At 39.2% G+C, this 24,038-nt stretch overlaps 2 protein-coding genes across 5 annotated transcripts; both read right to left on the bottom strand.

The window, feature by feature from the left end:
* Positions 1 to 861: 861 nt before the first annotated feature.
* On the bottom strand, positions 862 to 9,889 carry LOC149673578 (uncharacterized). Of its 4 annotated transcripts, XM_089839183.1 has the most exons (5): positions 9,072 to 9,889; positions 8,945 to 8,990; positions 4,725 to 8,870; positions 1,204 to 1,443; positions 862 to 1,130 (listed from the first exon to the last, which is right to left on the bottom strand). In XM_089839183.1, the coding sequence occupies exons 4-5, from the start codon at positions 1,436 to 1,438 to the stop codon at positions 919 to 921; spliced, it is 447 nt and encodes a 148-aa protein (XP_089695309.1). In that variant the 5' UTR covers positions 1,439 to 1,443; positions 4,725 to 8,870; positions 8,945 to 8,990; positions 9,072 to 9,889; the 3' UTR covers positions 862 to 918. The 4 variants fall into 4 exon arrangements, with proteins under 4 accessions (XP_089695309.1, XP_089695308.1, XP_089695310.1 ...); XM_089839182.1 differs by having other exon boundaries at positions 4,725 to 8,990; XM_089839184.1 differs by having other exon boundaries at positions 4,725 to 9,071; positions 9,150 to 9,889.
* A 5,902-nt stretch (positions 9,890 to 15,791) lies between these two features.
* Positions 15,792 to 22,184, bottom strand: LOC149673577 (uncharacterized). The gene is made up of 2 exons (XM_089839181.1): positions 16,247 to 22,184; positions 15,792 to 16,210 (listed from the first exon to the last, which is right to left on the bottom strand). The coding sequence occupies exon 1, from the start codon at positions 21,651 to 21,653 to the stop codon at positions 16,287 to 16,289; it is 5,367 nt and encodes a 1,788-aa protein (XP_089695307.1). The 5' UTR covers positions 21,654 to 22,184; the 3' UTR covers positions 15,792 to 16,210; positions 16,247 to 16,286.
* Positions 22,185 to 24,038: the final 1,854 nt, after the last annotated feature.

The raw sequence follows: 24,038 nt of genomic DNA, 5'->3' as shown, positions 1-24,038 counted from the left end.
GTAAACATGGTCAGGGGTATTGGTGGTAAACATGGTCAGGGGTATTGGTGGTAAACGTGGTCAGGGGTATCGGTGGTAAGCGTGGTCAGGGGTATCGGTGGTAAGCGTGGTCAGGGGTATCGGTTGTAAACATGGTCAGGGGTATCGGTTGTAAACATGGTCAGGGGTATCGGTTGTAAACATTGTCAGGGGTAATGGTGGTAAACATGGTCAGGGGTATCGGTGGTAAACATGGTCAGGGGTATCGGTGGTAAACATGGTCAGGGGTATCGGTGGTAAACATGGTCAGGGGTATCGGTGGTAAACATGGTCTAGGGTATCGGTGGTAAACGTGGTCAGGGGTATCGGTGGTAAACATGGTCAGGGCCATTGGTGATAAAAATTGGTCAGGGATTTTCTGGTACGTTTCGTGAAGGCAATGGGATAGACGAATCGCGCTGCTAACAAAATACGCCAGCTGTAGAGACTAGAATCGACTTAAGGAAAATTTTTCCAAGTTTTCTATTTCTTTAAGAAAAGTTTGTCTTAGACGTGGAGCTCGCGCCACGCAGCGTCTTTGGGCCGAAACTATAGCTTGGAGGAAACGGCTACGCTATCGCCACCTATTCTATCTAATTAGTATTAAAATTAATTAAGAGTGTCCGGAGCAATTAGTGGAAGAAAAAGATGTTTGGGGAAAGACCTTGTTAGTAAAATAGGACGTTTATTGCAAACATAGCGAGTGGACGCGCCTCGCCACCACACAAATTGCCAAAAATCGGGTGTCCCATCAGCGAATTTGCGGAAATACGAATACAAAGTTTTGTACTAGCCAAAAATTATTTACAGAAATTTTGTGCAAATAAAATCGAAATATATCAATTAGGGACTCTTCATTTTTATATATATATAATTTTTTTTAAATAAATATTCGATTCATTAGTTTTGATCGTAATCGTTGGTTGATCCAATGACAACGTTATTATCGTCTGCCAGAGAAGGATCGTTTAAAACACGCATAAACCAATTCTCGACCAGATTGTCCAACTGGAAATTGTTGGGCAATCCTTCCTGCGACGAAGGGGTTTCCTTCCTACTTTGCAATACGGGGACGGGGGACATCTCCAATACTTGACCAACACCAATATCCTCTACAATTAGAATCAAAATGACAAAATATAATACTTGAATTTTAAAAGGTACGTTGGCAATCGCCGTAATTACGGTGTCGTTTCCCGAATCTCATTGGAATCCTGAGTCTTCCATTGTTATTAGTATCCATGGTTCTTTTCCCGAAACGCATAGGAACCCTTAAACGACATCTTTGGCACGAATCCTCTGTTTCGGACCTTAGACACAACGCGACGCATCTGGTAGGTTGCGCTCGGCACCAGGACAAGTTGGTGAAAAGGACGCATAAAATCAAACACCAAGCCGATATTCTCAACAAGAAAGACATTATATCTAAACATAAAAAAAGATACGTGTCAATGTCCCTTTAACTCAATTTCCTTGCCATTTTAGAATAAGTCGCGTCCAAGCAAGGTATGTATTACCAACCGCTTCTCCAATCTGATAGCAAAACGACATTCAAACCCCCCATCGATAAGAGACCATTATTACACCGGATATTGCCAAGGGGGTAAAGCCAAACTCCCCACAAAAAATATAGGAATTCGGGTAAAAGAAGGTGGAGGGGGGGGGGCGAAACATACGGTATAAGAAATACCACTCAGGTGGGCGGGATAAAAGACAAAAACCGATTAAAACTTGCAAATATATTTACGTAATTCGATACGCAGCTTCCCTATATATGCATATATATATATATGCAAAAAAGTCATTTTCTTTACAAAAACAATCAGTATGAATTAATTTCTGTTAATGTAAAGATTGTGTTCGAGCAAGTGTTGCCATTCGATTTGTTTGAGCGCAATTCAATAGCAATCTACAACAGATTGGAAAGCTGGTACAATTCTGTTTGATCAGGGATAGATTTAATTTTAGAAGTAGGAATGGAGTCTAACGGTTAGTATTTACTTCAGTCCGACTCATAGACCACCCAGTATAGAGCCCCTCCCTCCAACACGTAACGAAAAGTTTAAATTATCTTATTGGCTCACTTAGACTACGTTTTGATGACGTTGCTGACGGGGAAGGCGAAAAATACGTAATTCCTTTTTACCTCTGTCGCTATGACCCGCCTCTTCTTTCATACCCCTCCGTCCTGTGGAAGGGGGTCCGGGACTATGACGCGCGCCCAGATTACTCTATTCTCCATTCCTACTTCTAAAATTTAACCTATCCCTGGTTTGATTCAATGATCATTTGGTACTAAACCAGAGTCCTGAGATGATCTAGGCCTAATAACAAATTTCTGGCAGCCCTCTTAAGCGCGGTTTAAATCAAGAAACGTGGGAGGAAATATTTCTACCCCCTTTAGTGATATTGGTAAGGTCAGGTAAGGATGTCCTCCTAGTATTTGTAAGCCACGTTTTTGACTTACAGGGTAGTATAGATAAGACCTAAATCTACTTTTCAGTAAAATCTTGTTAACAAACAGATCTGTACGAAGAACTATGACACCGCTTTTTAAGTGATATCTGATTTCACGAGAAGTACAGCGACACCGATAGTAATAATAATAAGTGTTGGTTAGTCCGATATGTACCACCCTGTACTACAGTTTCCGTTGAAAGATCCGATCAGCGGCCGTGGCTTTCTAACTCGCTTCTCTCTATCTCTTTTCAAAGCTTCAATGATTGATGGCAGAGCAAAACCCTTCTCTTTCTTTTTATTCAAGAATCTGAAGTTGATTTTCTGGGTAAGCTACCATTTAGGAGCAGCAATTTCTCGGTACTAGAGGATGATGGGAAGGATTCCGGACAAATTTCTCTGTATTTCTAATCGAGGGGTAAATCACTAGCGTGGTTAGAAACGGCCATAACCATATGGAGTACAGAGTTAGAGTGTCTATCACCTCGTATTTGTAATGTTTATGATTAGAAATGGGCGTTAACGAATCTCTTGGGAGAATGAGCGTCATTTCATTGAAATATCCATTTCAATTTCTCTCTAGTAGTAATAATAACAATTTGTTTTGGAGGTTCGGAAACGACTCGTCTCCGCCCTCGCATTAACATCACACCCTTCGAGTTAATCTCTCTAATATCTAAAATATTGTAAACATATTAAAAACTAACCACGCTCTCGAATAAATTCCGTAAAAACAAATTTAGATTAATTTTAATGGAAGTGCAGCATGGTTAGCTAACCTAACCTAATTCAAGAAATTCTCGTTTTCATATAGCATAATGCAAGTGAACTTATACAGCGAGTTTAGTGAAATTAATTAATTTAGAATAACCTTTGATATACAGTGAGTTCAGTGAAATTAATTAATTTAGAATAACCCTTACAGTGAGTTTAGTGAAATTAATTTAGAGTAATCTTGATATACAGTGAGTTTAGTGAAATTAATTTAGAATAATTTTGATATTCTAGAATTCTGTTATTATACAGGGTGTTTCTGAAAGTTTTGTCAGGACTCAGCAATTAAGGGGGTGTTCTCTGAGTGATTTCAAGTAGAATAATATTGTATGAAATTTTGACATAAGGGCCACCATTTTCAAGTTAAGATTGGATGGAGTATTTTACGGATGACCCCTTAAATTTAATAAAGAAACTGTTCAATAGACAATGATTTCTAATTTAATTAAGGGGTCATCCCTAAAACACTCCAATCTTAACTTTGGCACGTACAAAATGGTGATAGAAAATACATTTTCGACTCGAAATATTGCCCCTTAATTTCTGACAAACCTTTCATAAACACCCTGTATATATTTTTCCTATCGGCAAAGCTAGCATCCAGTTTTTCCCATTCCCATAGGATTTATATAGATCCTTAAAAAAATCAAAAAAATTCTTCAACCTTAAGGAATACATCGAAACGGAAATAAATTTTGCGGTAACGTTTTTCGCCGAGCACTCAATATTTACGGGATTTTGAGAAAACGCGATTTGCATCTCGTGGGAAATCATAACCCGAATCGTAACGTAAATAAAGATTTACTAAACACGATTGAATACGTTAAACAAATAATATCTAACCGCGCACCGAAGTTGTGGTCGAGTCATTCACTAGCCAATACTAAAACAAAACGAGATGATAACAAAAATACACGTAACAAATACATCCGGTACTTGAATTTATCACCACAGAGGGGAAACTCAGGCAGGCCCCAGAGGATAACTCGAAAATAATTAACTAATTAGAAATAAACAATTAACACAGGGAATTATAATAACAATAAAATAATTACCGGACCATTATAAATAATTATCACGGGTATAATTAAGATTAAGAAAAATGAGACTGTATAGAAAATATTATTTCAGTTTTGTCTCTCAATTAATTGAGAAATACGGTAATTACGAACGACAGATTACGGTTTCCCTGATGGGGTTTTGCTTAATAAAGTACACCGTGGTAAATGCAACAATTAGGACGATGAGGCTAACACAACTTGATGTAGAAAAGCGCAACAAGTGTCCCTACTAAACTAAAATGAATCTGGTTTCCAGAAAGATTTGCTAGTAACTTATTTTATTAAATGTTAATGTTAAATCAGATTAAACGAAACACATAATATCATCGAAAGTAAGTGAAAACATTTCAATATTTAAATAAATAAAAGAAACACTACAAAAATATAAATAAGAACTAAAATACGTCAACTTACTTTGAAAATAAAATTTCCTCTTTGAGTTAGGTTACTTTAGGATAGAGAAAGAGAGAGAGTGAGTTGTAGAGAGAGAGAGAGAGAGTAACTGGTGGTTGTGGCGTCGTCCCAAAGTAGAATGTCAGTCGCGTTGGCAAATCGACGGGTCCATATCCGTCCCCAAAAGCCCATTTCCAGGTACTCTACGCTTCTGAGCATAGCGGGAAAGAGACGCGCCTGCGTCAACAAAGTTCAGCTTCCTCGAAAACGCGGTCTTTCGCGGAAAAATGGAGATAGAAAGAGAAGGGGGAGCGGACCCCTTTTCCTTTTGACGGAATACTCTGCCCCTCCATAAAGTCCTCGAATAATGATGAATTAGCTAAGAGAGCTCCTTTCGCAATTAGCGAAGGACGTCTTTGGAGAGGGCCACACAATTCGTCCAATCTCTTTAAAAGCTAGCTGTCTTTAATGGAAATAGACTCGACTGGCCAACAAAGACTCAAAATTATCAATTTCAATTAAGAAAGGACGTTTTGGACAGCCACCGTTATTTTTTTTTAATCCACAAAGCGTTTTACACTACATAAAGCTTCCTCATTTGCATCACTATGAATTAAATAAACTTAAGTGGCCCGTAGAGACACTCACCCACCAACAAAGTACGAGCGCGGGATATGAGCCTATTTACTGCCTCAGAGAAAATGGTTCTATTTTCCCCTGGTGGCGTGGATTATTGCGCTTAAAACCTAAACAGACACGTGGTTCTAATTAGGCTTAGCAAGTTGAACTTTGTAGTTGTAAAAAATTAGTAGCTATAGACTATTCCATTTATTCCAGAGGAGAAGCAAACATCACAGGAGCGGGGAGATGACCTTATTGGGTTATTTCCCCTGGGGCCAAAAAGCACCGTTAGAGGCAGCTCGAGTCGGTTAGCCTCCCTAAGCGTGAAGTAAACACTCGGGCTCCGTCTGGCGGTGACTCTCGGCGCGAGAGATAACCCAAGATGGCTGTGTGTGATTTCCCACAAGTAAATTATAGAATAGTCTATAGATCCTTTTGAAACGTTGGGAGGTAAAACAGAGTCCGGTATTTCGTTACATATGACTTCAAACAAAACGGACCGAATTTGCTGGACTGCTAACGTCTCTGTTGTCCACACAGCCAATCGGTGTTGAGTCAAAAGCCTTTCTCTCGTTTTAAAAATTGTCTATTAACCTTACTGTTTTGTTGGTATTTTTTTCGGCGATCAAATCCTGAATTAATTAATGCAGTTGGTCAGTCTATAATTACGTAGTGGTTTCGGCGTGGTTTGGTTGACCGCTGTCCATTTTCCCCCGCTAAACCGGCGAATCTTAATTCGATAATGTATTGGTAGGGCTATTACTTTATCTTTTCAATCCCCGATGGACAGAACGACACGTTTTTGGCGTTACGCTAAATTGAACGTCATTTTTCCCAGGCTGCGAAGAAACGATAGACTATTTTACAACAAAGGGCACGCTACGACGTGGCGGCCTTCTCTGGAAGTTCCGCTTCCTATGTCTTTTCAGGCCTATTATAGGCTTACCGGTTTTGGTCTCCGAAATACCACGTAATGGGGCTCCCCGCTAATTATTCATTCTAACGGAAGACCTAATAGAAGCGGTCCGTGTTAGACCTAACCTCCGTAAACAAATAAGGGGCGTATCCGTCATCACCCCAAAAATAAAAGAAAGAAAGAAAAAACACGAGAGTCCATGCACTTTCATTACGAAAAATTATTCAGTCTATAATGGCTTATTTCCACGCGCCATACTTATAACCAGCAGCTAACTTATAATAATAAATAGATTAAAATTCCTTTGGAGGGACATAGCCCCCTGAATAACATATGTTATTCAGGTTATTCAGGGGGCTATGGGAGGGAATTAAGTTAGGATTAAATTCGAGATTAGATCTCAGAATCACAAATAAAATAGACTATAATCAACTGGATTTGAAATAAATTAGATTTGTAAAAGAAAATCTGTCCATTCTAAGCTTGCAATCCTGAATATAATTAAAAAATTCATTTTATTTTGAAACCGTCCCGATTAAAATTAATACCTCGATTATTCGAACACGTTTTGGGTAATTAAAATGAAATTAACGAATTTTAATTTAAATATATTCGACCCGCGGGTAATTTGTATCATATGTGAATAATAACGTCATCTCAAACATACAAAAAATAAAAAAGTTGGTTTTCTAAAAAAAAACTATACCAAAACTGTCTCAGTCTCTTTCCTTACTAATCCCTTTCATTTTCCCTTCAAATTAATTAACTTTCCTTTGGTTACGATAAATACAATTTAATATTTAATTTACTTTAATTGGGTGTAAATTTAATTTTAATTTTTTTTTTGAGTTTTGCTGACCAACTAAACACGCGATGACCGAGTATCAGATCTCTGACGAGACGATACAATTTCTTGGGTCATTTGGTCACGTTATAGCTCATACTTTCAAATTACAATGAGAGAAACAAGGTTTCTTCAACTGTAGTTCAAAAATATGAACTCGCAGGACAATTGAGTAAAGTATCAGATCTCTTACGAGACGATACAATTGCGTGGGTCATTTGGTCTCGTTGTAGATCATACTTATCAACTACAGTGAGAGAAAACTATCTTTCTTCCACTGTAGTTCAAAAATATGAACTCGCAAGACGATGAGAGTAGAGTATCAGATCTCTGACGAGACGATACAATTTTGCGTGGGTCATTTGGTCACGTTGTAGATCATACTTTTCAACTACAGTGATAAAATCTTTCGCTGTAATTAAAAAGCATGATCTACTCCGCTCACGACTCTCACCACGAGAAGGTATGACCCTCCGACTTCGAGAGTCACCTGAAAGAAACGGGTTAGCAGTAATGACAAGGTTTTTGGGCGATATTTTATTTGTTTTCTTCTTCTTGTTATTGTTCTTGTTCTTCTTCGCGGCGCGTATTAAAAATTTATTTTTACATCAATTTCGTTACAGTCGACTTACATATTTCTTTTTAATACACTCAAAACTTTTGTTTATTTAAAAATTGTTTAGGCCTTATATGTATGTGTGTGCCTTCTCGGCATTTGTATGTGTGTGCCTTCTCGGCATTTGTGTGTGTGTGCCTTCTCGGCATTTGTATGTGTGTACCTTCACGATATTTGTATGTGTGTACCTTCACGGCATTATAAAATCATTACCAAAAATTCCTTCATCATAAATCCCTCGATGCGCAACTCTTAAACTTTGTAAGCGGCACATAAGCGCCACATTTACTACTAACGATTTGTAAGCGGCACATGAGCGCCACGTTTGCTTACCAGTGTTAAATTACACTTACAATTTGTAAGCGGCGTTTACTTACATTTGCTTACCAGTTTTAAATTGCACTTACGATTTGTAAGCGGCACAAGCGCCACAATTTCTTACCAGTGTTAAATTGTACTTACGATTTGTAAGCGGCACATAAGCGCCACATTTGCTTACCAGTGTTAAATTGCACTTACGATTTGTAAGCGGCACATAAGCGCCACATTTTCTTACCAGTGATAAATTGCACTTACGATTTGTAAGCGGCACATAAGCGCCACATTTATTACTTACGATTTGTAAGCGGCACATAAGCGCCACATTTATTACTTACGATTTGTAAGCGGCACATAAGCGCCACATTTATTACTTACGATTTGTAAGCGGCACATAAGCGCCACATTTATTACTTACGATTTGTAAGCGGCACATAAGTGCCACATTTGTTTACCTGTGTTAAATTGCACTTACGATTTGTAAGCGGCACAAGCGCCACAATTTCTTACCAGTGTCAAATTGCACTTCGATTTATAAGCGGCACATAAGCGCCACATTTACTACTTACGATTTGTAAGCGACACATTTGCTTACCAGTGTTAAATTGTTCTTACGATTTGTAAGCGGCGCATAAGCGCCACATTTATTACTTACGATTTGTAAGCGGCACATAAGCGCCACATTTATTACTTACGATTTGTAAGCGGCACATAAGCGCCACATTTATTACTTACGATTTGTAAGCGGCACATAAGCGCCACATTTATTACTTACGATTTGTAAGCGGCACATAAGCGCCACATTTATTACTTACGATTTGTAAGCGGCACATAAGTGCCACATTTGTTTACCTGTGTTAAATCACACTAAATATCTATGCGCTATATTTACTAGTGCTAAACGGCACGTAACCTCCAAGACTTACACGAATTTTTATTGAACAGTCCCTCGACGCGTAACCCATAACGGTTCTAAAATGACACGTAAATTTTACCTTAGAAACTTTTAGTGAATAGCCCCCTCAACCCGTAAGTGCCAAAATGATACGCAACCTTTTAGAGAATGGTCCCTTGACCAGTTAGTTATCTATCTATAACAATACTAAAATAATTATGCATTGTTTAACTTACAATTTAGTGACTAGTCCCTCGACAAATTTTGTGAATACTACTAGGCCCTCGACATTTGTGAATAGTCCCTCGACGCGTTATCTATAACGACACTAAAACAATCACTCGTAACCTTTTAACTTAAGTGAGTAGTCCCTAGGCGCATTACATTTAATGGTGCTGTGAGTCTACGTACCCTAGACTTAATTTTTTAGCTACGAGCCTTTCACAAAAAAGTCAAATTCACAACCCACGGGCTCAAAAGAAATTCTTTCAAATTCAAAAAACCCCGTCTTGGCGTAAAATAAAATCATTTCAAATCCCCCTCTCCCCACTTGACGCAAAATTTAATACTTAAATTCGAACCCAATTTCCAAATTAAATAGTTGTGCGACTGGATTTAAAATTAGCTCTAGCAGAGTTGTGTTCAGAGATAAAATGTAGTGCGACTGGATTAAAAATTAGCTCTAACATTTCATTATATTTAAAGCATCCTTTGTTGAAAATCTAATAGTTATTTTCCATAAAAAATTCTTTGTCCAAATCTAATAGTTATTTTCCATAAAAAATTCTTTATCCAAATCTAATAGTCATTTTCCATAAAAATTTGTCCAAATCTAATAGGCTATTTTCCATAAAAAATTCTTTATCCAAATCAAAAAGTCATTTTCCATAAAAAGTTTTGTCCAAATCTAATAGTTATTTTCCATAAAAAATCCATAAACATTCTTTGTCCAAATCTAATAGGCTATTTTCCATAAAAATTCTTTGTCCAAATCTAATAGGCTATTTTCCATAAAAATTCTTTGTCCAAATCTAATAGGCTACTTCCATGAAAATTCTTTGTCCAAATCTAATAGGCTACTTCCATGAAAATTCTTTGTCCAAATCTAATAGTTATTTTCCATAAAAAATTCTTTGTCCAAATCTAATAGTTATTTTCCATAAAAATTCTTTGTCCAAATCTAATAGGCTACTTCCATGAAAATTCTTTGTCCAAATCTAATAGTTATTTTCCATAAAAAATTCTTTGTCCAAATCTAATAGTTATTTTCCATAAAAATTCTTTGTCCAAATCTAATAGGCTATTTTCCATGAAAATTCTTTGTCCAAATCTAATAGGCTATTTTCCATAAAAATTCTTTGTCCAAATCTAATAGGCTATTTTCCATGAAAATTCTTTGTCCAAATCTAATAGGCTATTTTCCATGAAAATTCTTTGTCCAAATCTAATAGTTATTTTCCATAAAAATTCTTTGTCCAAATCTAATAGGCTACTTCCATGAAAATTCTTTGTCCAAATCTAATAGTTATTTTCCATAAAAAATTCTTTGTCCAAATCTAATAGTTATTTTCCATAAAAATTCTTTGTCCAAATCTAATAGGCTATTTTCCATGAAAATTCTTTGTCCAAATCTAATAGGCTATTTTCCATAAAAATTCTTTGTCCAAATCTAATAGGCTATTTTCCATGAAAATTCTTTGTCCAAATCTAATAGGCTATTTTCCATGAAAATTCTTTGTCCAAATCTAATAGGCTATTTTCCATGAAAATTCTTTGTCCAAATCTAATAGGCTATTTTCCATGAAAATTCTTTGTCCAAATCTAATAGGCTATTTTCCATGAAAATTCTTTGTCCAAATCTAATAGGCTATTTTCCATGAAAATTCTTTGTCCAAATCTAATAGTTATTTTCCATAAAAATTCATTACAGATCGAGTTTTCAGACTAAGAGGATCTGTATAATTTACAAAAGTAGGCCAGGCTAGCTGGTACTGCACTTTGCCGACCACAACTATGTACAAGTAGGCATTTAAGTTCAATCTGACGCAAATTTTTGGGGCTGATCACTTTATTTATTATTTCATGCACGATTACGGGAATGTTAGTATGTTACAGCGAAGGCCAAGGGATACACGACGGGTTTACGCGGGTTACGGCGAACGCGAAGGGGAACCTGACGGGTTTACCCGGGTTAGGACGAACGCGAAGGCGAACACGACGGGTTTACCCGGGTTAGGACGAACGCGAAGGGGAACACGATCCCGGGTTTACGCGAGGGATACATGCCGACGGATTTGGGTTAATATCATGTGACCAGCTCCAAATATGCGATTGAAATTCGAAATAAAAACAATGTGCACAACTTCCAATTAAATTTTCAGATTTGGAAAAAATATTTGTCGATGTTAGGAAATCTACATTTTTAAAATGTTTAATTCTTAAAAATTAAACATTTGAACTATTTAAATTCTAAATTCAGATTTGGAAAAAATATTTGGAAATCTAAATTCAAATTAAATTCTAAATTCAAATTTGGAAAAAATATTTGATGTTAGGAAATCTAAATTATTTAAATTCTAAAATCAGATTTGGAAAGTATTTGTCGATGTTAGGATATCTACATTTAAAGTATTTAAATTCTAAAATCAGATTTGGAAAGTATTTGTCGATGTTAGGATATCTACATTTAAAGTATTTAAATTCTAAAATCAGATTTGGAAAGTATTTGTCGATGTTAGGAAATCTACATTTACATTTAAAGTATTTAAATTCTAAAATCAGATTTGGAAAGTATTTGTCGATGTTAGGAAATCTACATTTAAAGTTACAGTATTTAAATTCTAAATTCAGATTTGGAAAAAGTATTTGTCGATGTTACGAAATCTACATTTATTTAATTTGGAAAAGTATTTGTCGATGTTAGGAAATCTTGGAAAAAATATTTGTCGGATGTTAGGTAGTCTAAATTATTTAAATTCTAAATTCAGATTTGGAAAAAATATTTGTCGGATGTTAGGAAGTCTAAATTATTTAAATTCTAAATTCAGATTTGGAAAAAATATTTGTCGGATGTTAGGAAGTCTAAATTATTTAAATTCTAAATTCAGATTTGGAAAAAAAATATTTGTCGGATGTTAGGAAGTCTAAATTATTTAAATTATAAATTCAGATTTGGAAAGTATTATCGATGTTAGGAAATCTACATTTAAAGTATTTAAATTCTAAATTCAGATTTGGAAAAAATATTTTTTGATGCTTGGAAATCTACATTTTTAAAATGTTTAACTTTTTAAAAACTTTACTCTTTTAAATTGAATTTAAACTAAAACCTAATTTGGGCCCTATAGGAATGACCCCTTAACTCAAAACTACTTAATTACCCTTCTCAGAAGAATATTTGAAATAGCATGAATAACTCTAGATAAATTCTTTAGGTAGGGGTACACGATTTGCCACAATAACGATTACCACTAACCCTTAATAGCCTTAGTGACGAGCCCCTCGACGCCTTACCCTTAATGGTACTAAAGTGATTATACGTAACCCTTCATAGACATACGGAAGATTTGAGTGAATAACCCCTCGGATTCGCGTCCCCATAACAGTAACACTTATATGTATAAATATAAAAACAAGCATACGTTTCTCTAGTGAAGAACCCCTCGCCTCGTTACCTTAAACAATGCTAAAATAATTAAATTACTTGTAACCCTTAATAGACAAAAAATTTCAGTGAATAACCCTTCGATTCGGGTAGCTTAAACTTCACATTTATCAATATATTAGAGTTACCTTAAACTACGCTAAAAATATGAAATTGCACTAAGACTTAATAGACAATGCTAAAATAATTAAATTACATGTAACCCTTAATAGACACAAAATTTCAGTGAATAACCCCTCGACTCGCGTAGCTAAAACCTCATATTTAAGAGTTACCTTAAACTACACTAAAATTATGAAATTGCACTAAGACTTAATATACAAAATTTCAGCTTATCATATTTATCATTTATGTATTATAGAAAAACAAAGCATGCGTTAAAACGTGCAAAAAAAAAAAAAAAATAAAAGGTGTACATACTACATAGTTTTCAGACTTGAACTAATGATACCATTTACACCAAGTGGTCTGGCCCCTGGTGTAAATGGTATCAACGATAGTCTGAAAACTATATATACTTTTAAATATCTTCATCTAATTTACACGAGAAAAATTGTATAAATATAACATTCAAAAACTAGAGCTTTAAATTAAAAAATAAGAAAATTCTACAGCTCACTGCGACCGTGTGAAGATACCCAAATTGATGGAAGCTCTAGTAAGAACGCCGCCGTTGATCTATTGACGTCATCCGTGAATTATTGAAGCTCTACGAAGAACGGCGCCTCCGCCGTAGATCTAATGACGTCATCAGTAAAATATCGGCCATCTTGCATTCGTCTCGGTCTTCAACTGGAACAAGTGTCAAACATTAAGTCAAGTCCAAAAAGCCCAGAAGGTATAATATGCCTAATATATATCTCATTTTTATAATTTGTCAATATTACGCCCTAGGCTTAGAGCGCTGCGATCAAAATTACATGACCTTCAGTTTAGAGTTCAAATATGCGCTCAAAAAAGGTTTAACGCGATTTAGTGCAAGAAAAGGCATGGCCGTCTGTGCACAACGACAATGCCTTTGCTTGCACTAAATCGCTTTGAGTCCTACGTTAAATGATTCCACCGACTTTACGAGCCCGGTATTTTTTGAACAAATTCAATTAACTAATTTGTAAAACGCAATATTGACAAATTGGAACTACTCTCAAAGGGAGAGTGAAATGAAAAATGTTAGTATATTTTTTATACTACGCATAAGCGCCAGTTTTAGCTAGCGGTAGAAAAATATACTACATTTTATTATTCACCCTCCCTTTAAAATAGTGCATAGGAAGTTTGTGCTTCAATATTTTATATTGTGGAAATTACGTTCAATATGTTGTTTTCAGTCTAGGAGAGTTGATACCATTTACACCAGCAGACCAAGCCTAGCCTAGCCTAGCCTAGCCTAGCCTAGCCTCCTGGTGTAAATGGTATCAACCATCCTAGTTTGAAAACTATGTATTAATAAAATTCAAGTTACAAAAACGAAATGTTTCAATGGAAAAAAAAATTTATTCTAATGAAAAATTATTCATGGACAAACCCTTCAAAATTAAATTTAAAAGACCGAAAAAAAAGATCTCATGATCAGAGATCAAATATATTATAGTGTGCGCCTGGCTATACCAATACGGACTTCCCCAAGAAACAAAGCAGTCGCTAACATAAAATTATATTTAAATCATCTAAAATTAAGTTAATTAATTTAAGAAATTTAAAATACTATCGTAACATTTTATCCAAATCGAATTATTTTTCGTGAAAACTAAAATGCAGTTAGTATGCATTAATTATAGTTCAATCTTTCGCAATTTTTAGGGCTGATCACTTATTTTATTTCATGCACGGGTTATTTATGCGAATGTTACAGCGAAGGGTCCCGGGATTTAACGCGAATTTTACAGCGAAGGGTCCCGGGATTAACGCGAATTTTGCGGCGAAGGGTCCCGGGGTTAACGTGCCGAGTTTACGCGGGTTACGGTTACAGCGAAGGAGAAGCGTGCCGGGTTAAGACGGGTTAGTTACAGCCAAGGGATTAGGGGTGAAATCAAGCGACCAGCTCTAATTAATAAATATGCGATTGAAATTTTAAATATTTGAAATTATAAAAACTTCAATTTACGCCAAACTTCTAAAATACTTTCTTTAAATTCTAAATTCAGATTTGGAAAAAATATGTTTATGTCGATATATAAGTATTTTATTTTTAATTATCGCTTAAAATTAACCTAATTAATATAAAATTAACCTAATTATAATTTAGAATAAACCTAATTAAGATATTAAGCCTTTTTTAAAGTAATTTCGGCCATTTTCTCGGTATTTTTGAAACCGCATTTCTACTAAATAATATTCCCTAACAAATAATCTCAAAATATTCCTTAAACTTTACTCAGAAACTAAAATCTACTTTAGACCCTTTAGGAATGACCCCTTTAACCAAAATTTCTTTGTCCATCTCGGAAGAAGATTACGATTTTTAATAACTAAATTAACTACCCCAATTACTACAGTAGATAGTGTGTAAACTATCTATTAGTTAATGTTACGGCAGATTCCCCAGTGTATAAATGTTTCAATTAACAACTTTGATACTAAAATTAACCCTTGGTCTATTTGGTCAAAAAGTTACAAGTTGACCCTCAAAAAACTACAATTGGATTTAAATATCCATTGAATTTACGGGAATTTTAGTAAGTAACACTGGGGAGCCTGCCTAAAGATCGTCCGTTTCATAATCATAACTCAGGAGCAAAAACGTATTACCGTTTAGAAGGTCCATGTAATCCAGCGGTCATCTACATGGACTGGAGTCCGGGACGGGCCAGCAACTTCGTCTCGGAGTCGGAGTCCCGTAGAATTAATTTCGCATGGCCACTACAAAAAATTAACCAAAGTCAATACCTTTAATCTAAAATAACTTTTAATTAACCTAATATAAATCCTATTTAAATTAATATTAAAGTAACTTTTAAAACAACTAACCTAAAAATTTGTTGAAAAACCAAAAAAAACCAACCCCCGTTAAACCTAACCCGTAAATTAAACTTTTAATTCTAAAGTTATGATAGAACCATTACCCTTATAAATCTAAATAAAACCTTAAGGAATTAACTTCCGAAGAATTAAGTTAAATCTAAAACAGTATTATTTAAATTCTAAGTCCATACAAAAATATTATTTAAATTCTAAGTCCTGTTAACGTTGTTTTCGGGTTAAATAATGAGGCTCATTGAAGTTAATTAAATAGTTTAATGGTTTAAGGAAAATAGAATAGTAGTCGTTACATTGTATCGTCGCCGTTTCCTACCTCTCGTACCAACGTCTCGGGAAAAAGTGTGTTACCCCTCTCTCGGTTAAGCTCGCCTAACCTCTATATCGTATATCGATCTCCTGTTACCTAGGGTACTCGCGCCATCTAGGGGAAAATATGGAGGTGGCTATGGGCGGGAAAATATGGATATGGGCGCCGTTAACATTCGGCTATCCTGAAAAATTAGGCTCCTGACTAACGTAGCGGGAACGTTGTTACGAGAAATCGGTAGTAATATCCATAAACAAAAGAAAACATATAACATAAACGCGGATAATACTGAAACATGGGTTTTAGGAACCTTGAAAAATTGTACTAACAAACGTGGTTTTAGGAACCTTAAAAATGGTACTAACAAACGTGGTTTTAGGAACCTTAAAAAAATTTGTACTTTAGAGCGTTTTGCAAATCATTTTACGATAGTTCATAGTCCTTTAAGTGGGCAGGCATCTGTCGACGTCGGGAACTGGTACGGTTCTGGGGTTCGGTGATATCGTCTGCTTCCGTGGAATCCGTGGCTGAGGAGGAGGGTTCCATTGGCTTCGGGAGATTATGTTTTGGCGGGTCGTCGCTAACATCTTCCTCTGGGGCCGTGGTATCGTCTCTGTCGGACTCGTCGCTTCCAGCTGCCATCGCGTTACCGTTCGGAATATCGTCGGTTTCGTCTTCATCAGAGGACGAAGCCAAATCGTCATGGCCATCAAAGATAATCCATCGTTTAAGTTTATCTGCTGGTGCGGTGTTACGGTAGAACCGCTGGCTACGTTGGATCTCCGGGAGGTCCTCGATAACGAACCTATCGTAAGGGAGTTTCTGTGCGATGACGTAGGGTCCCTTATATTTCGCGTTAGTTTTGTGTGGTTGTCCCGTTGCTGCCGGATCTCTTTCAACCACTACCATGTCGCCTACTTCATACGTGGGAGCCTTGGCTCTTTTAGCATTGTACCGTTGGCGTTGTCGTGCTTGGTCTACCTTGATGTGATCTAGGGCTTGTTCCCTCTTCCGTTGGAGCGTTTCATCAACTGGCTGATCTAGTGCGTCGATCAGTGCGTGTCCCCTTGGGTGTCGTGACGGGAAGTTGAAGAGGACGGAGAATGGGGTACATTTCGTAGCTCTATGCATCGTATTGTTGACGCCCCACTGGATTTGCGTGAGATGGGCGTCCCAATCCTTCTCGTCAGCACGAGTGCATGAACTCGCTATGGCTGGCGTTATGGTCCTGTTATATCGTTCGACTTGGCCATTTCCCCGGGGAGTGGCTGTTGCGTTTTTGACGTGGACGATATTGGTCTCCTTGCAGAAGGTCTCGAATATTCTGCTCGTGTAACAGGTGCCTTGGTCTGTTATTATTCGTCTGGGAGCTCCAAAAATTCCGATGACGTCGTCCAATACCTTTCGTGTTGGTCCGGCGCCCGTATTTCGTACCGGACGCAGGATGGTGAATTTCGTAAAAGCGTCGACGATGACGATGAGATACGCGTTCCCTTTTGTGCTGGTTACAAATGGGCCTAAATGGTCAACATGTAAGGTGTCCATGGGCTTCCCTATTTTGTCGATTGGGTGTAGAAGGCCTGGTTTCTTGCCTCCTGGAGTCTTGTGGTAAAGGCACTCCAGACAGGACGTGATATACCTTCGGACGTATCGTTTCATTCGTGGAAACCAAAATCTTTCTTGTAGTTTCGCATACGTCTTGTCAAGGCCAAAGTGACCGATGTCGTCGTGATTTCGTTTCACTATTTGCCAACGGGCCTTGTCTGGTACCACCCAGCGCAATGGTGCGGTATCGTCGTGGTACGCGAGTCGGTAGAGTCGCCCGTCCTTCATCGTGAAGTCCTTTTGGATCTGAATTTCGTTTTTCGTTAGGTTAGTTTTCTTCGTGACCTGACGAATCATTTCCTGTATCTTCGGATCTTGTTTCTGGGCTGTTACTAACCAGTCTTCAACCGTGAGTGACATGTGGCAAATTTGAAGTCCGCTGACTATGTCGACTTCTTCGGGTTCGCCAAATGGGGCGCGGCTAAGTGCGTCGACGTGCATCATGGACGTACCAGGGCGGTGAATGATATCGTAATGAAAGTCTTCAAGTTTCAAACACCATCGTCCTATTCGTGGGACGATATTTTTCTTGGCAAATGTGTTCCTAACGGCGTTGCAATCTGTTATAATCGTGAAGTGTCTTCCCAACAAGTACACTCGAAACTTCTCTATCGCCCAACAGATTGCGAGGGTCTCCAGTTCGTAGGAGTGATATCTGGCTTCGTCTGGGGTAGTCCCGCGGCTTGCATAATAGACAGGGTGCGTTCTTCCGTCTTGCCCCTTCTGCATTAGGACTGCTCCCAGTCCCAATTGGCTCGCGTCAGTATGCAGTTCCGTTTCCGCCTTGGGGTCGTAAAGTGCCAGAATTGGTCTTTCAATCAGTCGTGATTTTAACGTGTCGAATGCTCCTATCTGTTCCGTATCCCAGACCCACGTGGCGTCCTTCCTTAATAATTGATTCAAGGGTCCGGCGATTCGAGCGAAGTTTTTGATAAACTTCCGAAAATATCCAGCTAATCCCAGAAACCGTCGTACTTCGTGGACGTTTCTTGGCGTTGGGAACTTCTGAACGCATACGATTTTGGTCAGTCCGGGTTTCACCCCATCGCAGCTGACTTCCGAACCAAGATAATCGATCTTGTCCATTAAAAAGTGGCATTTCTTTCGATTGAGCGTCAGTTTTGCTTTTCGGAGTACGTCGAATACTTGGCGCAAATGACTAAGGCTTTCTGGCACCGTGCTCGCTGGTACCAGGACGTCATCCATATAGGCCATCGCTATAGTGTATCGTAGTTGTCCCAAAATCGTGTTGATCATCCGCTGGAATACTGCGGGACCGTTAGTGAGACCGAATGGCATTACCTCGAATTGGTAGTGGCCATCTGGTGTCACAAATGCAGTTTTCTCCTTTGATGAAGGGTCTAGGGGGATCTGGTAGTATCCTGACGCTAAGTCTAAACTTGAGAAGAATTTGTTTCCTTGCAAGCGCTCCATTTGATCTTCTATTCGTGGAAGCGGGTAAGCGTCGCGCTTGGTGATTCGGTTCAGAGCCCGGTAATCTATACATAGACGTTCGTCCCCATTTTTCTTTTTAACGATTAAAATTGGGCTCGCGTAAGGGGACTCTGATTCCGTGATGATTCCCATCTGAATGAGTTCCTTCATTTGCTCGGCTACCTTTTCTCTTTCCGAATGGGAGAGGCGATATGGGCGAAAAGTGACTGGCTTCGTGTTCTCCAGCTCGATTTTCATCGTTGCCCGATCCGTTCGTCCTAAATTAGCCATCCCGTCAGAGAAAATATCTCGGTATTCGTTGATGAGTTCGATTAGTCGTTTCTTCTCTTCGTTCGTAACGCTGGGTCCAATGGTTAGTTCTTGTTCTACGATTGGCGTTAATGTTCGTTTTTCCGTCCGCATGACTCTCAGGGGCGAGTTTCCTTCCTCTGCCATGCAAATCTCTGCCTGGACAATCTTCTGTCCTCTTTGAAAGGTTAATTCCTTATCCGACAGATTCATTATAGGTATCGCTGATTGTCCTAGGGCGTTTATTCGGGTGATGCTTCTGGGGATGCAATGCTCGTAACCGGGCGTTTCGCGCCTGTGCATTTCGACGAAAAGGTCGGCTTCCGGTTCTTTCCGCTCTCCGACGTGGACGTCAATAAACCCTACGTATTTTGGAGGTATGACTGTTGCCTCTTTGGCCCAAAGCTTCAAACGCGGTTTTGGGAGGTCTGGTATTTGCAGTTGCCTTAGGCAGTCATCTTCTTCCTCGACTGGTTTATTTTCTTCAAAGATGCGAACCGTGTTCTGGCGACGGACGATTACGATGTGTGACTGTTCCGAAAAGGGTTGCCCGACCAAGAGGGGAATTTGCTGAGCTTCGTCAGGGACTACGTGGACTTCTACTTCAGCCGTTGCTTGATCAAGTTCTAGGGTTGCCGTGAAAACGCCAAGAATCTTCGTGACTCCTGAGCCGTAACCTTCAATCACCGCTCCACCTTCCGGCGGGTTGTGATCTATGCCAAGTCTGTGGGCATCGCTGGCTCTTAGGGCAACGCATTTGCTGCCAAGATCTAAATATGATCTTACTTCGTGTCCGTTAAGGATAGCATCTTGGAAGTACTTTTCGTTAGCATCATCGTTAGTCTTATAGTCTACGTGACCGATTGTTTTCGTCTCGGTTCTGCGACAGTCCTTTGATTCGTGGCCAGTTTTGTTGCATTTCTCGCAACGTTGTTTACGCTGGGGCTTCGGACATTCTCTGGAGACATGTCCATATTCTCTACAATTGAAGCATAGAAGCTCGCCTTTGTCGTTTCGGTCTGGCTTCCTCCTGAATTTCATTCGTTCGAGTTCCTTCTCGTTTGCGTAGCCGTGCGTTGGCTTCGGGTTCAGGCTCGATTGTTGGAAGTTACGGGGTCTGAAATCCCTTTTATCCTTGTCAAATCGTTCGGACTTACTTCTGTCCTTATTTTCTTGAGCAAGGGTTAACCTTTCTTCCATCGTCTTAATGCATTTCAGCAGTTCTTGTGGCGTGTTGTAATCTCGATTGCTGAGGGATGTGATCAGACGGTCGTCGTTAAGGCCCGTGATGATATAATCTATCATGTCGTCTTCTTGTAGCCCGCTTAGTCTAGCCTTGGCTACTTTATCGTGGTAGTAGGCTTCGATGGTTTCGTGGGGCTGTTTCATTCTTCTCTCCATTTCGCGGTGAAGAGACTGATTGCCTTTCACGACGGGAAACCATTCCCTTAGCAAGTGCTTCCATTCGTCCCAGGTATGGTTTACTGTGGCCAAGCCTTCATACCATACCTTGGCCGTCCCTTGCAATTTCGGTATTGCATGGTTTATCTTCATCGTTTCATTCCAGTTGTACGCGTTACCCGTGTCGTCGACTTTATTGATCCAGGAATCGACGGTTTGATGCGGAGATTTGACTGGATCGAAGTCGGGGATTAATTTGCTCCCATCGTTGTAATGGTGGTGTTGTACTGGATTTGCCGCAGGCACGTGTTGAGGATTATTGGCTTGAAGAGCTTCTAGTTGTAACTGATGAGCGTTCATAAGTTGCGTTTGTTGGGCGAGGTGCGCTTCCAACATGGCAGAAATTGATCGTTGTACCGCCGCCTCAACTGCTCTCTGTACGGAATCTGAGAAGTCGTTTATGGAAATGAACCCCATAGGAGCAACCTGCTCACCCTCAGCTCGCGGCATGCTGTTATCTCGTGTCTCGTGAGGATGCAAAAACGTGGTTCCTCGCGATTCGTCTTCGTGTATTTTCGCCAAAGGTTCGTCTTGGCTGTTGATTTCGCTTGCGATGTCTTGATTATCGTGGAATGATCGCTGGTCGTCGTTTTCGTTGGAAAAGTCCCAAGTTACGTTTAGAAAATTTCGTTCGTTGAAATTATCTGGATGGTTTTCTGTTACGCTGTCGTAGGATGAGTCAGAGTCGTTATCGCAGACTTTGTTTCCCTTTTCCTCCGTATCGTTGGAATAATATAGATTCTCGTCGTTTTGCTGAATCGCGGCTTTATCTACGTCGTCCAGGGTGTTACCGATTTCGTTGGTCACTTCGTCTAAGGTATCGTCAGTCTGCAGATTAGCTTCCCGAAAACGTTGGGGCTTCTGTGACTTTCCTTTGTTAGTTTCCCGGCTTATGGGTAATTCTGGATTTTCGCCTTTCAGTCGTCTACTTCGTCGTGTTGAATCTTCGTTATATTTGTTTCCTTTCACGGAGGTTATCATCGGCGTCGTTGTTGGTTCATAGGAAAACTTCCGTTGTTTTCTCAACCGATTGTCTATACATGGCTAGTATCGGCAACGAGTTCGTTAGGCTTAGCGGAGCAAGCCTCGTGCGTGTTAGGGCCGGTGCCGTTCTCGATCTCGCGTGGGGTACGGGTTAGGCTTAGCGAAAAAAAGCCTCGCGCGGCGTTAGGGCCATTAAAGTTCGTAGTTTTCGCGTATTTTATGGGTCAATCCCACTTCTGAATTGTTAACGTTGTTTTCGGGTTAAATAATGAGGCTCATTGAAGTTAATTAAATAGTTTAATGGTTTAAGGAAAATAGAATAGTAGTCGTTACATTGTATCGTCGCCGTTTCCTACCTCTCGTACCAACGTCTCGGGAAAAAGTGTGTTACCCCTCTCTCGGTTAAGCTCGCCTAACCTCTATATCGTATATCGATCTCCTGTTACCTAGGGTACTCGCGCCATCTAGGGGAAAATATGGAGGTGGCTATGGGCGGGAAAATATGGATATGGGCGCCGTTAACAGTCCATACAAAAATCTATCTTATTACGATTATCTACCCGCGCAAACTTCGAGAAAGTTGCAGCAAAAAAAAATCCGTTCTTACCTCTTTCATAGATAATAAACACCAGGATCAGAAGGTCGGGGGAGAGCTTGCCGCGCTTTGTACAAACTGGGTAGGTTCTACTTCCGGAAACCAGCGCATGCGTACGGCGAGTCATGCACGAAAAACGAGCAGGCAGACCTCGTCTACGCAGAAGCGGAAGTCAACTGCAGAAGTTTGGCGTGCGGCCCCCCCCCCGTACAGGCGCGGCAAAGAGAGATACACTACGGAAGGCATACCTGCCGATCCTTGTGTATATTATCTATGCCTCTTTCCAAGTGGGTACAAGAGTGTTACTCTACGGGACCAGAGTCACTCCGGACCTTAGTTTTTCGCCAGGGATTTTTGGGACTCATTTAACCCGGGCCAATCTTGGTCCTTCTTAGTGACGTATTGGGTGGGAGTTGAAAAAATCTGCAAATGCCCCTGAATTTTTTTTTCTTTTTAAATCTGATTGGACAATTTGAAAGGGGTTTGAGGGGTACGAAACCCCCGGGATGCCTCTAAGTATAGCCATTTCGGTTCCATGGTTCCACGTTGGCTTTGGGGGGTCTGAAGCGCCTTAATGTCGCCTGGCACTGTCTTGTGAACTATTATTTCGTCCTTCGGTTGTATGTTGCAATCGCTTGTCTTTTGTACTGTAGAAGGCTAGTTTCGAGAAACTTCAAAATTTTAGCGCACGTGTGTCAATTTGTCAGATGGAAATTCTTTGGGGTATTTGGCTGAGGGGAAATTTTAGCAAAAATATTCCTTTTAGCACCACATAAACGCTGTTTTTCAAGAATTTATTTTAAAGGAACAGTAACACGATTTAAAGGGAAGGTGTAATACTCTTCTTAATTTTTGACTTATTTTAATTAACTGAAGGTGTAAGGTGGTTTGGTCTATATCTATATTTATGGCTTGATAAAGACGCTACATTCTCTTTATCATAGTCCTTGCGGATTCTTTACAACTTTCCCAAATTGAGACTAGTTTTATAATTAGACTTGATCAGGATAATTAAACAAATTGTTAATTTTCAAAACACTCGATTAGAAATTTTTAATTATTAACTCTTGTAAGTTTTCGTTGTGACGTCTTTCGTTTCAGATAATAACATTTTGTTTTGTACGCTTGTTCTTTATATGTACAGTCACAATTCGTTACTGAATTTGATTGACATTGCAAACTGCGTTTTTGATATAGGCATAAGTTTATAAGATATGTTACATGATAAGTATGACGCTACCTATACTTCGTAATGGTAGAGACTTACAGCTCAAGCTAGTTCGAGAACGACAAGCGAGATCTGACAGATTCGTTTTGTTCAAACGGAGAAGTCAACACACAGGGGGGAGACCGCCATTGGGGTGTCCTTCCTCTCGCCAAGAAGTAACGCCAGACGGAGCCCGAGTTCGCTACACGCGGAGAGAGGCTAACCAACTCGCACTGCCCCTGGCGGAGCTTCTTGGCGAGAGAGAGAGAGAGGGAGGATACCCTAATGGTGGCCTCCCCCTTGTATGTTGGCCTCTCCGTTTGAACTAAACGAATTTGTCTATAAAGCTATCTCAGAAGCCTTAGGATGACGTCACCAAGCTATTTGCCCATAGAACCAAAGCGGTACCAAACATGGCCGCCCACTGCCAAAGCTTAGCCCGTGACGTGGTTAATTTTGCAGGACTTCCATCTTCCTATTTGGTCTGCATTACTAAGCCTTTGACAGCGCCTTACGAGAATCTATGACCTACCTTCCTCACTTCATGACAAGCTCCAGTTTGTAACCAGTGACAAACTTA

Source organism: Phalangium opilio, unplaced genomic scaffold, assembly GCF_054372755.1.
Source record: "Phalangium opilio isolate 3A_F unplaced genomic scaffold, DU_Popi_V2 ptg000048l_1, whole genome shotgun sequence".
NCBI lineage: Eukaryota > Metazoa > Arthropoda > Arachnida > Opiliones > Phalangiidae > Phalangium > Phalangium opilio.
The sequence above is the reverse complement of the archived record's forward strand: the minus strand, read 5'-3'. Positions and strand labels throughout refer to the sequence as shown.

What these genes read in the sequence shown, in the direction of transcription:
- LOC149673578 (XM_089839182.1), bottom strand. Translation starts at nt 1,438, where the DNA reads ATGTCTTTCTTGTTGAGAATATCGGCTTGGTGTTTGATTTTATGCGTC. An exon ending in GAGATTCGGGAAACGACACC is followed by an intron (nt 1,131 to 1,203) that starts GTAATTACGGCG and finishes TTCTAATTGTAG; the next exon opens with AGGATATTGGTGTTGGTCAA.
- LOC149673577 (XM_089839181.1), bottom strand. Translation starts at nt 21,653, where the DNA reads ATGATAACCTCCGTGAAAGGAAACAAATATAACGAAGATTCAACACGA.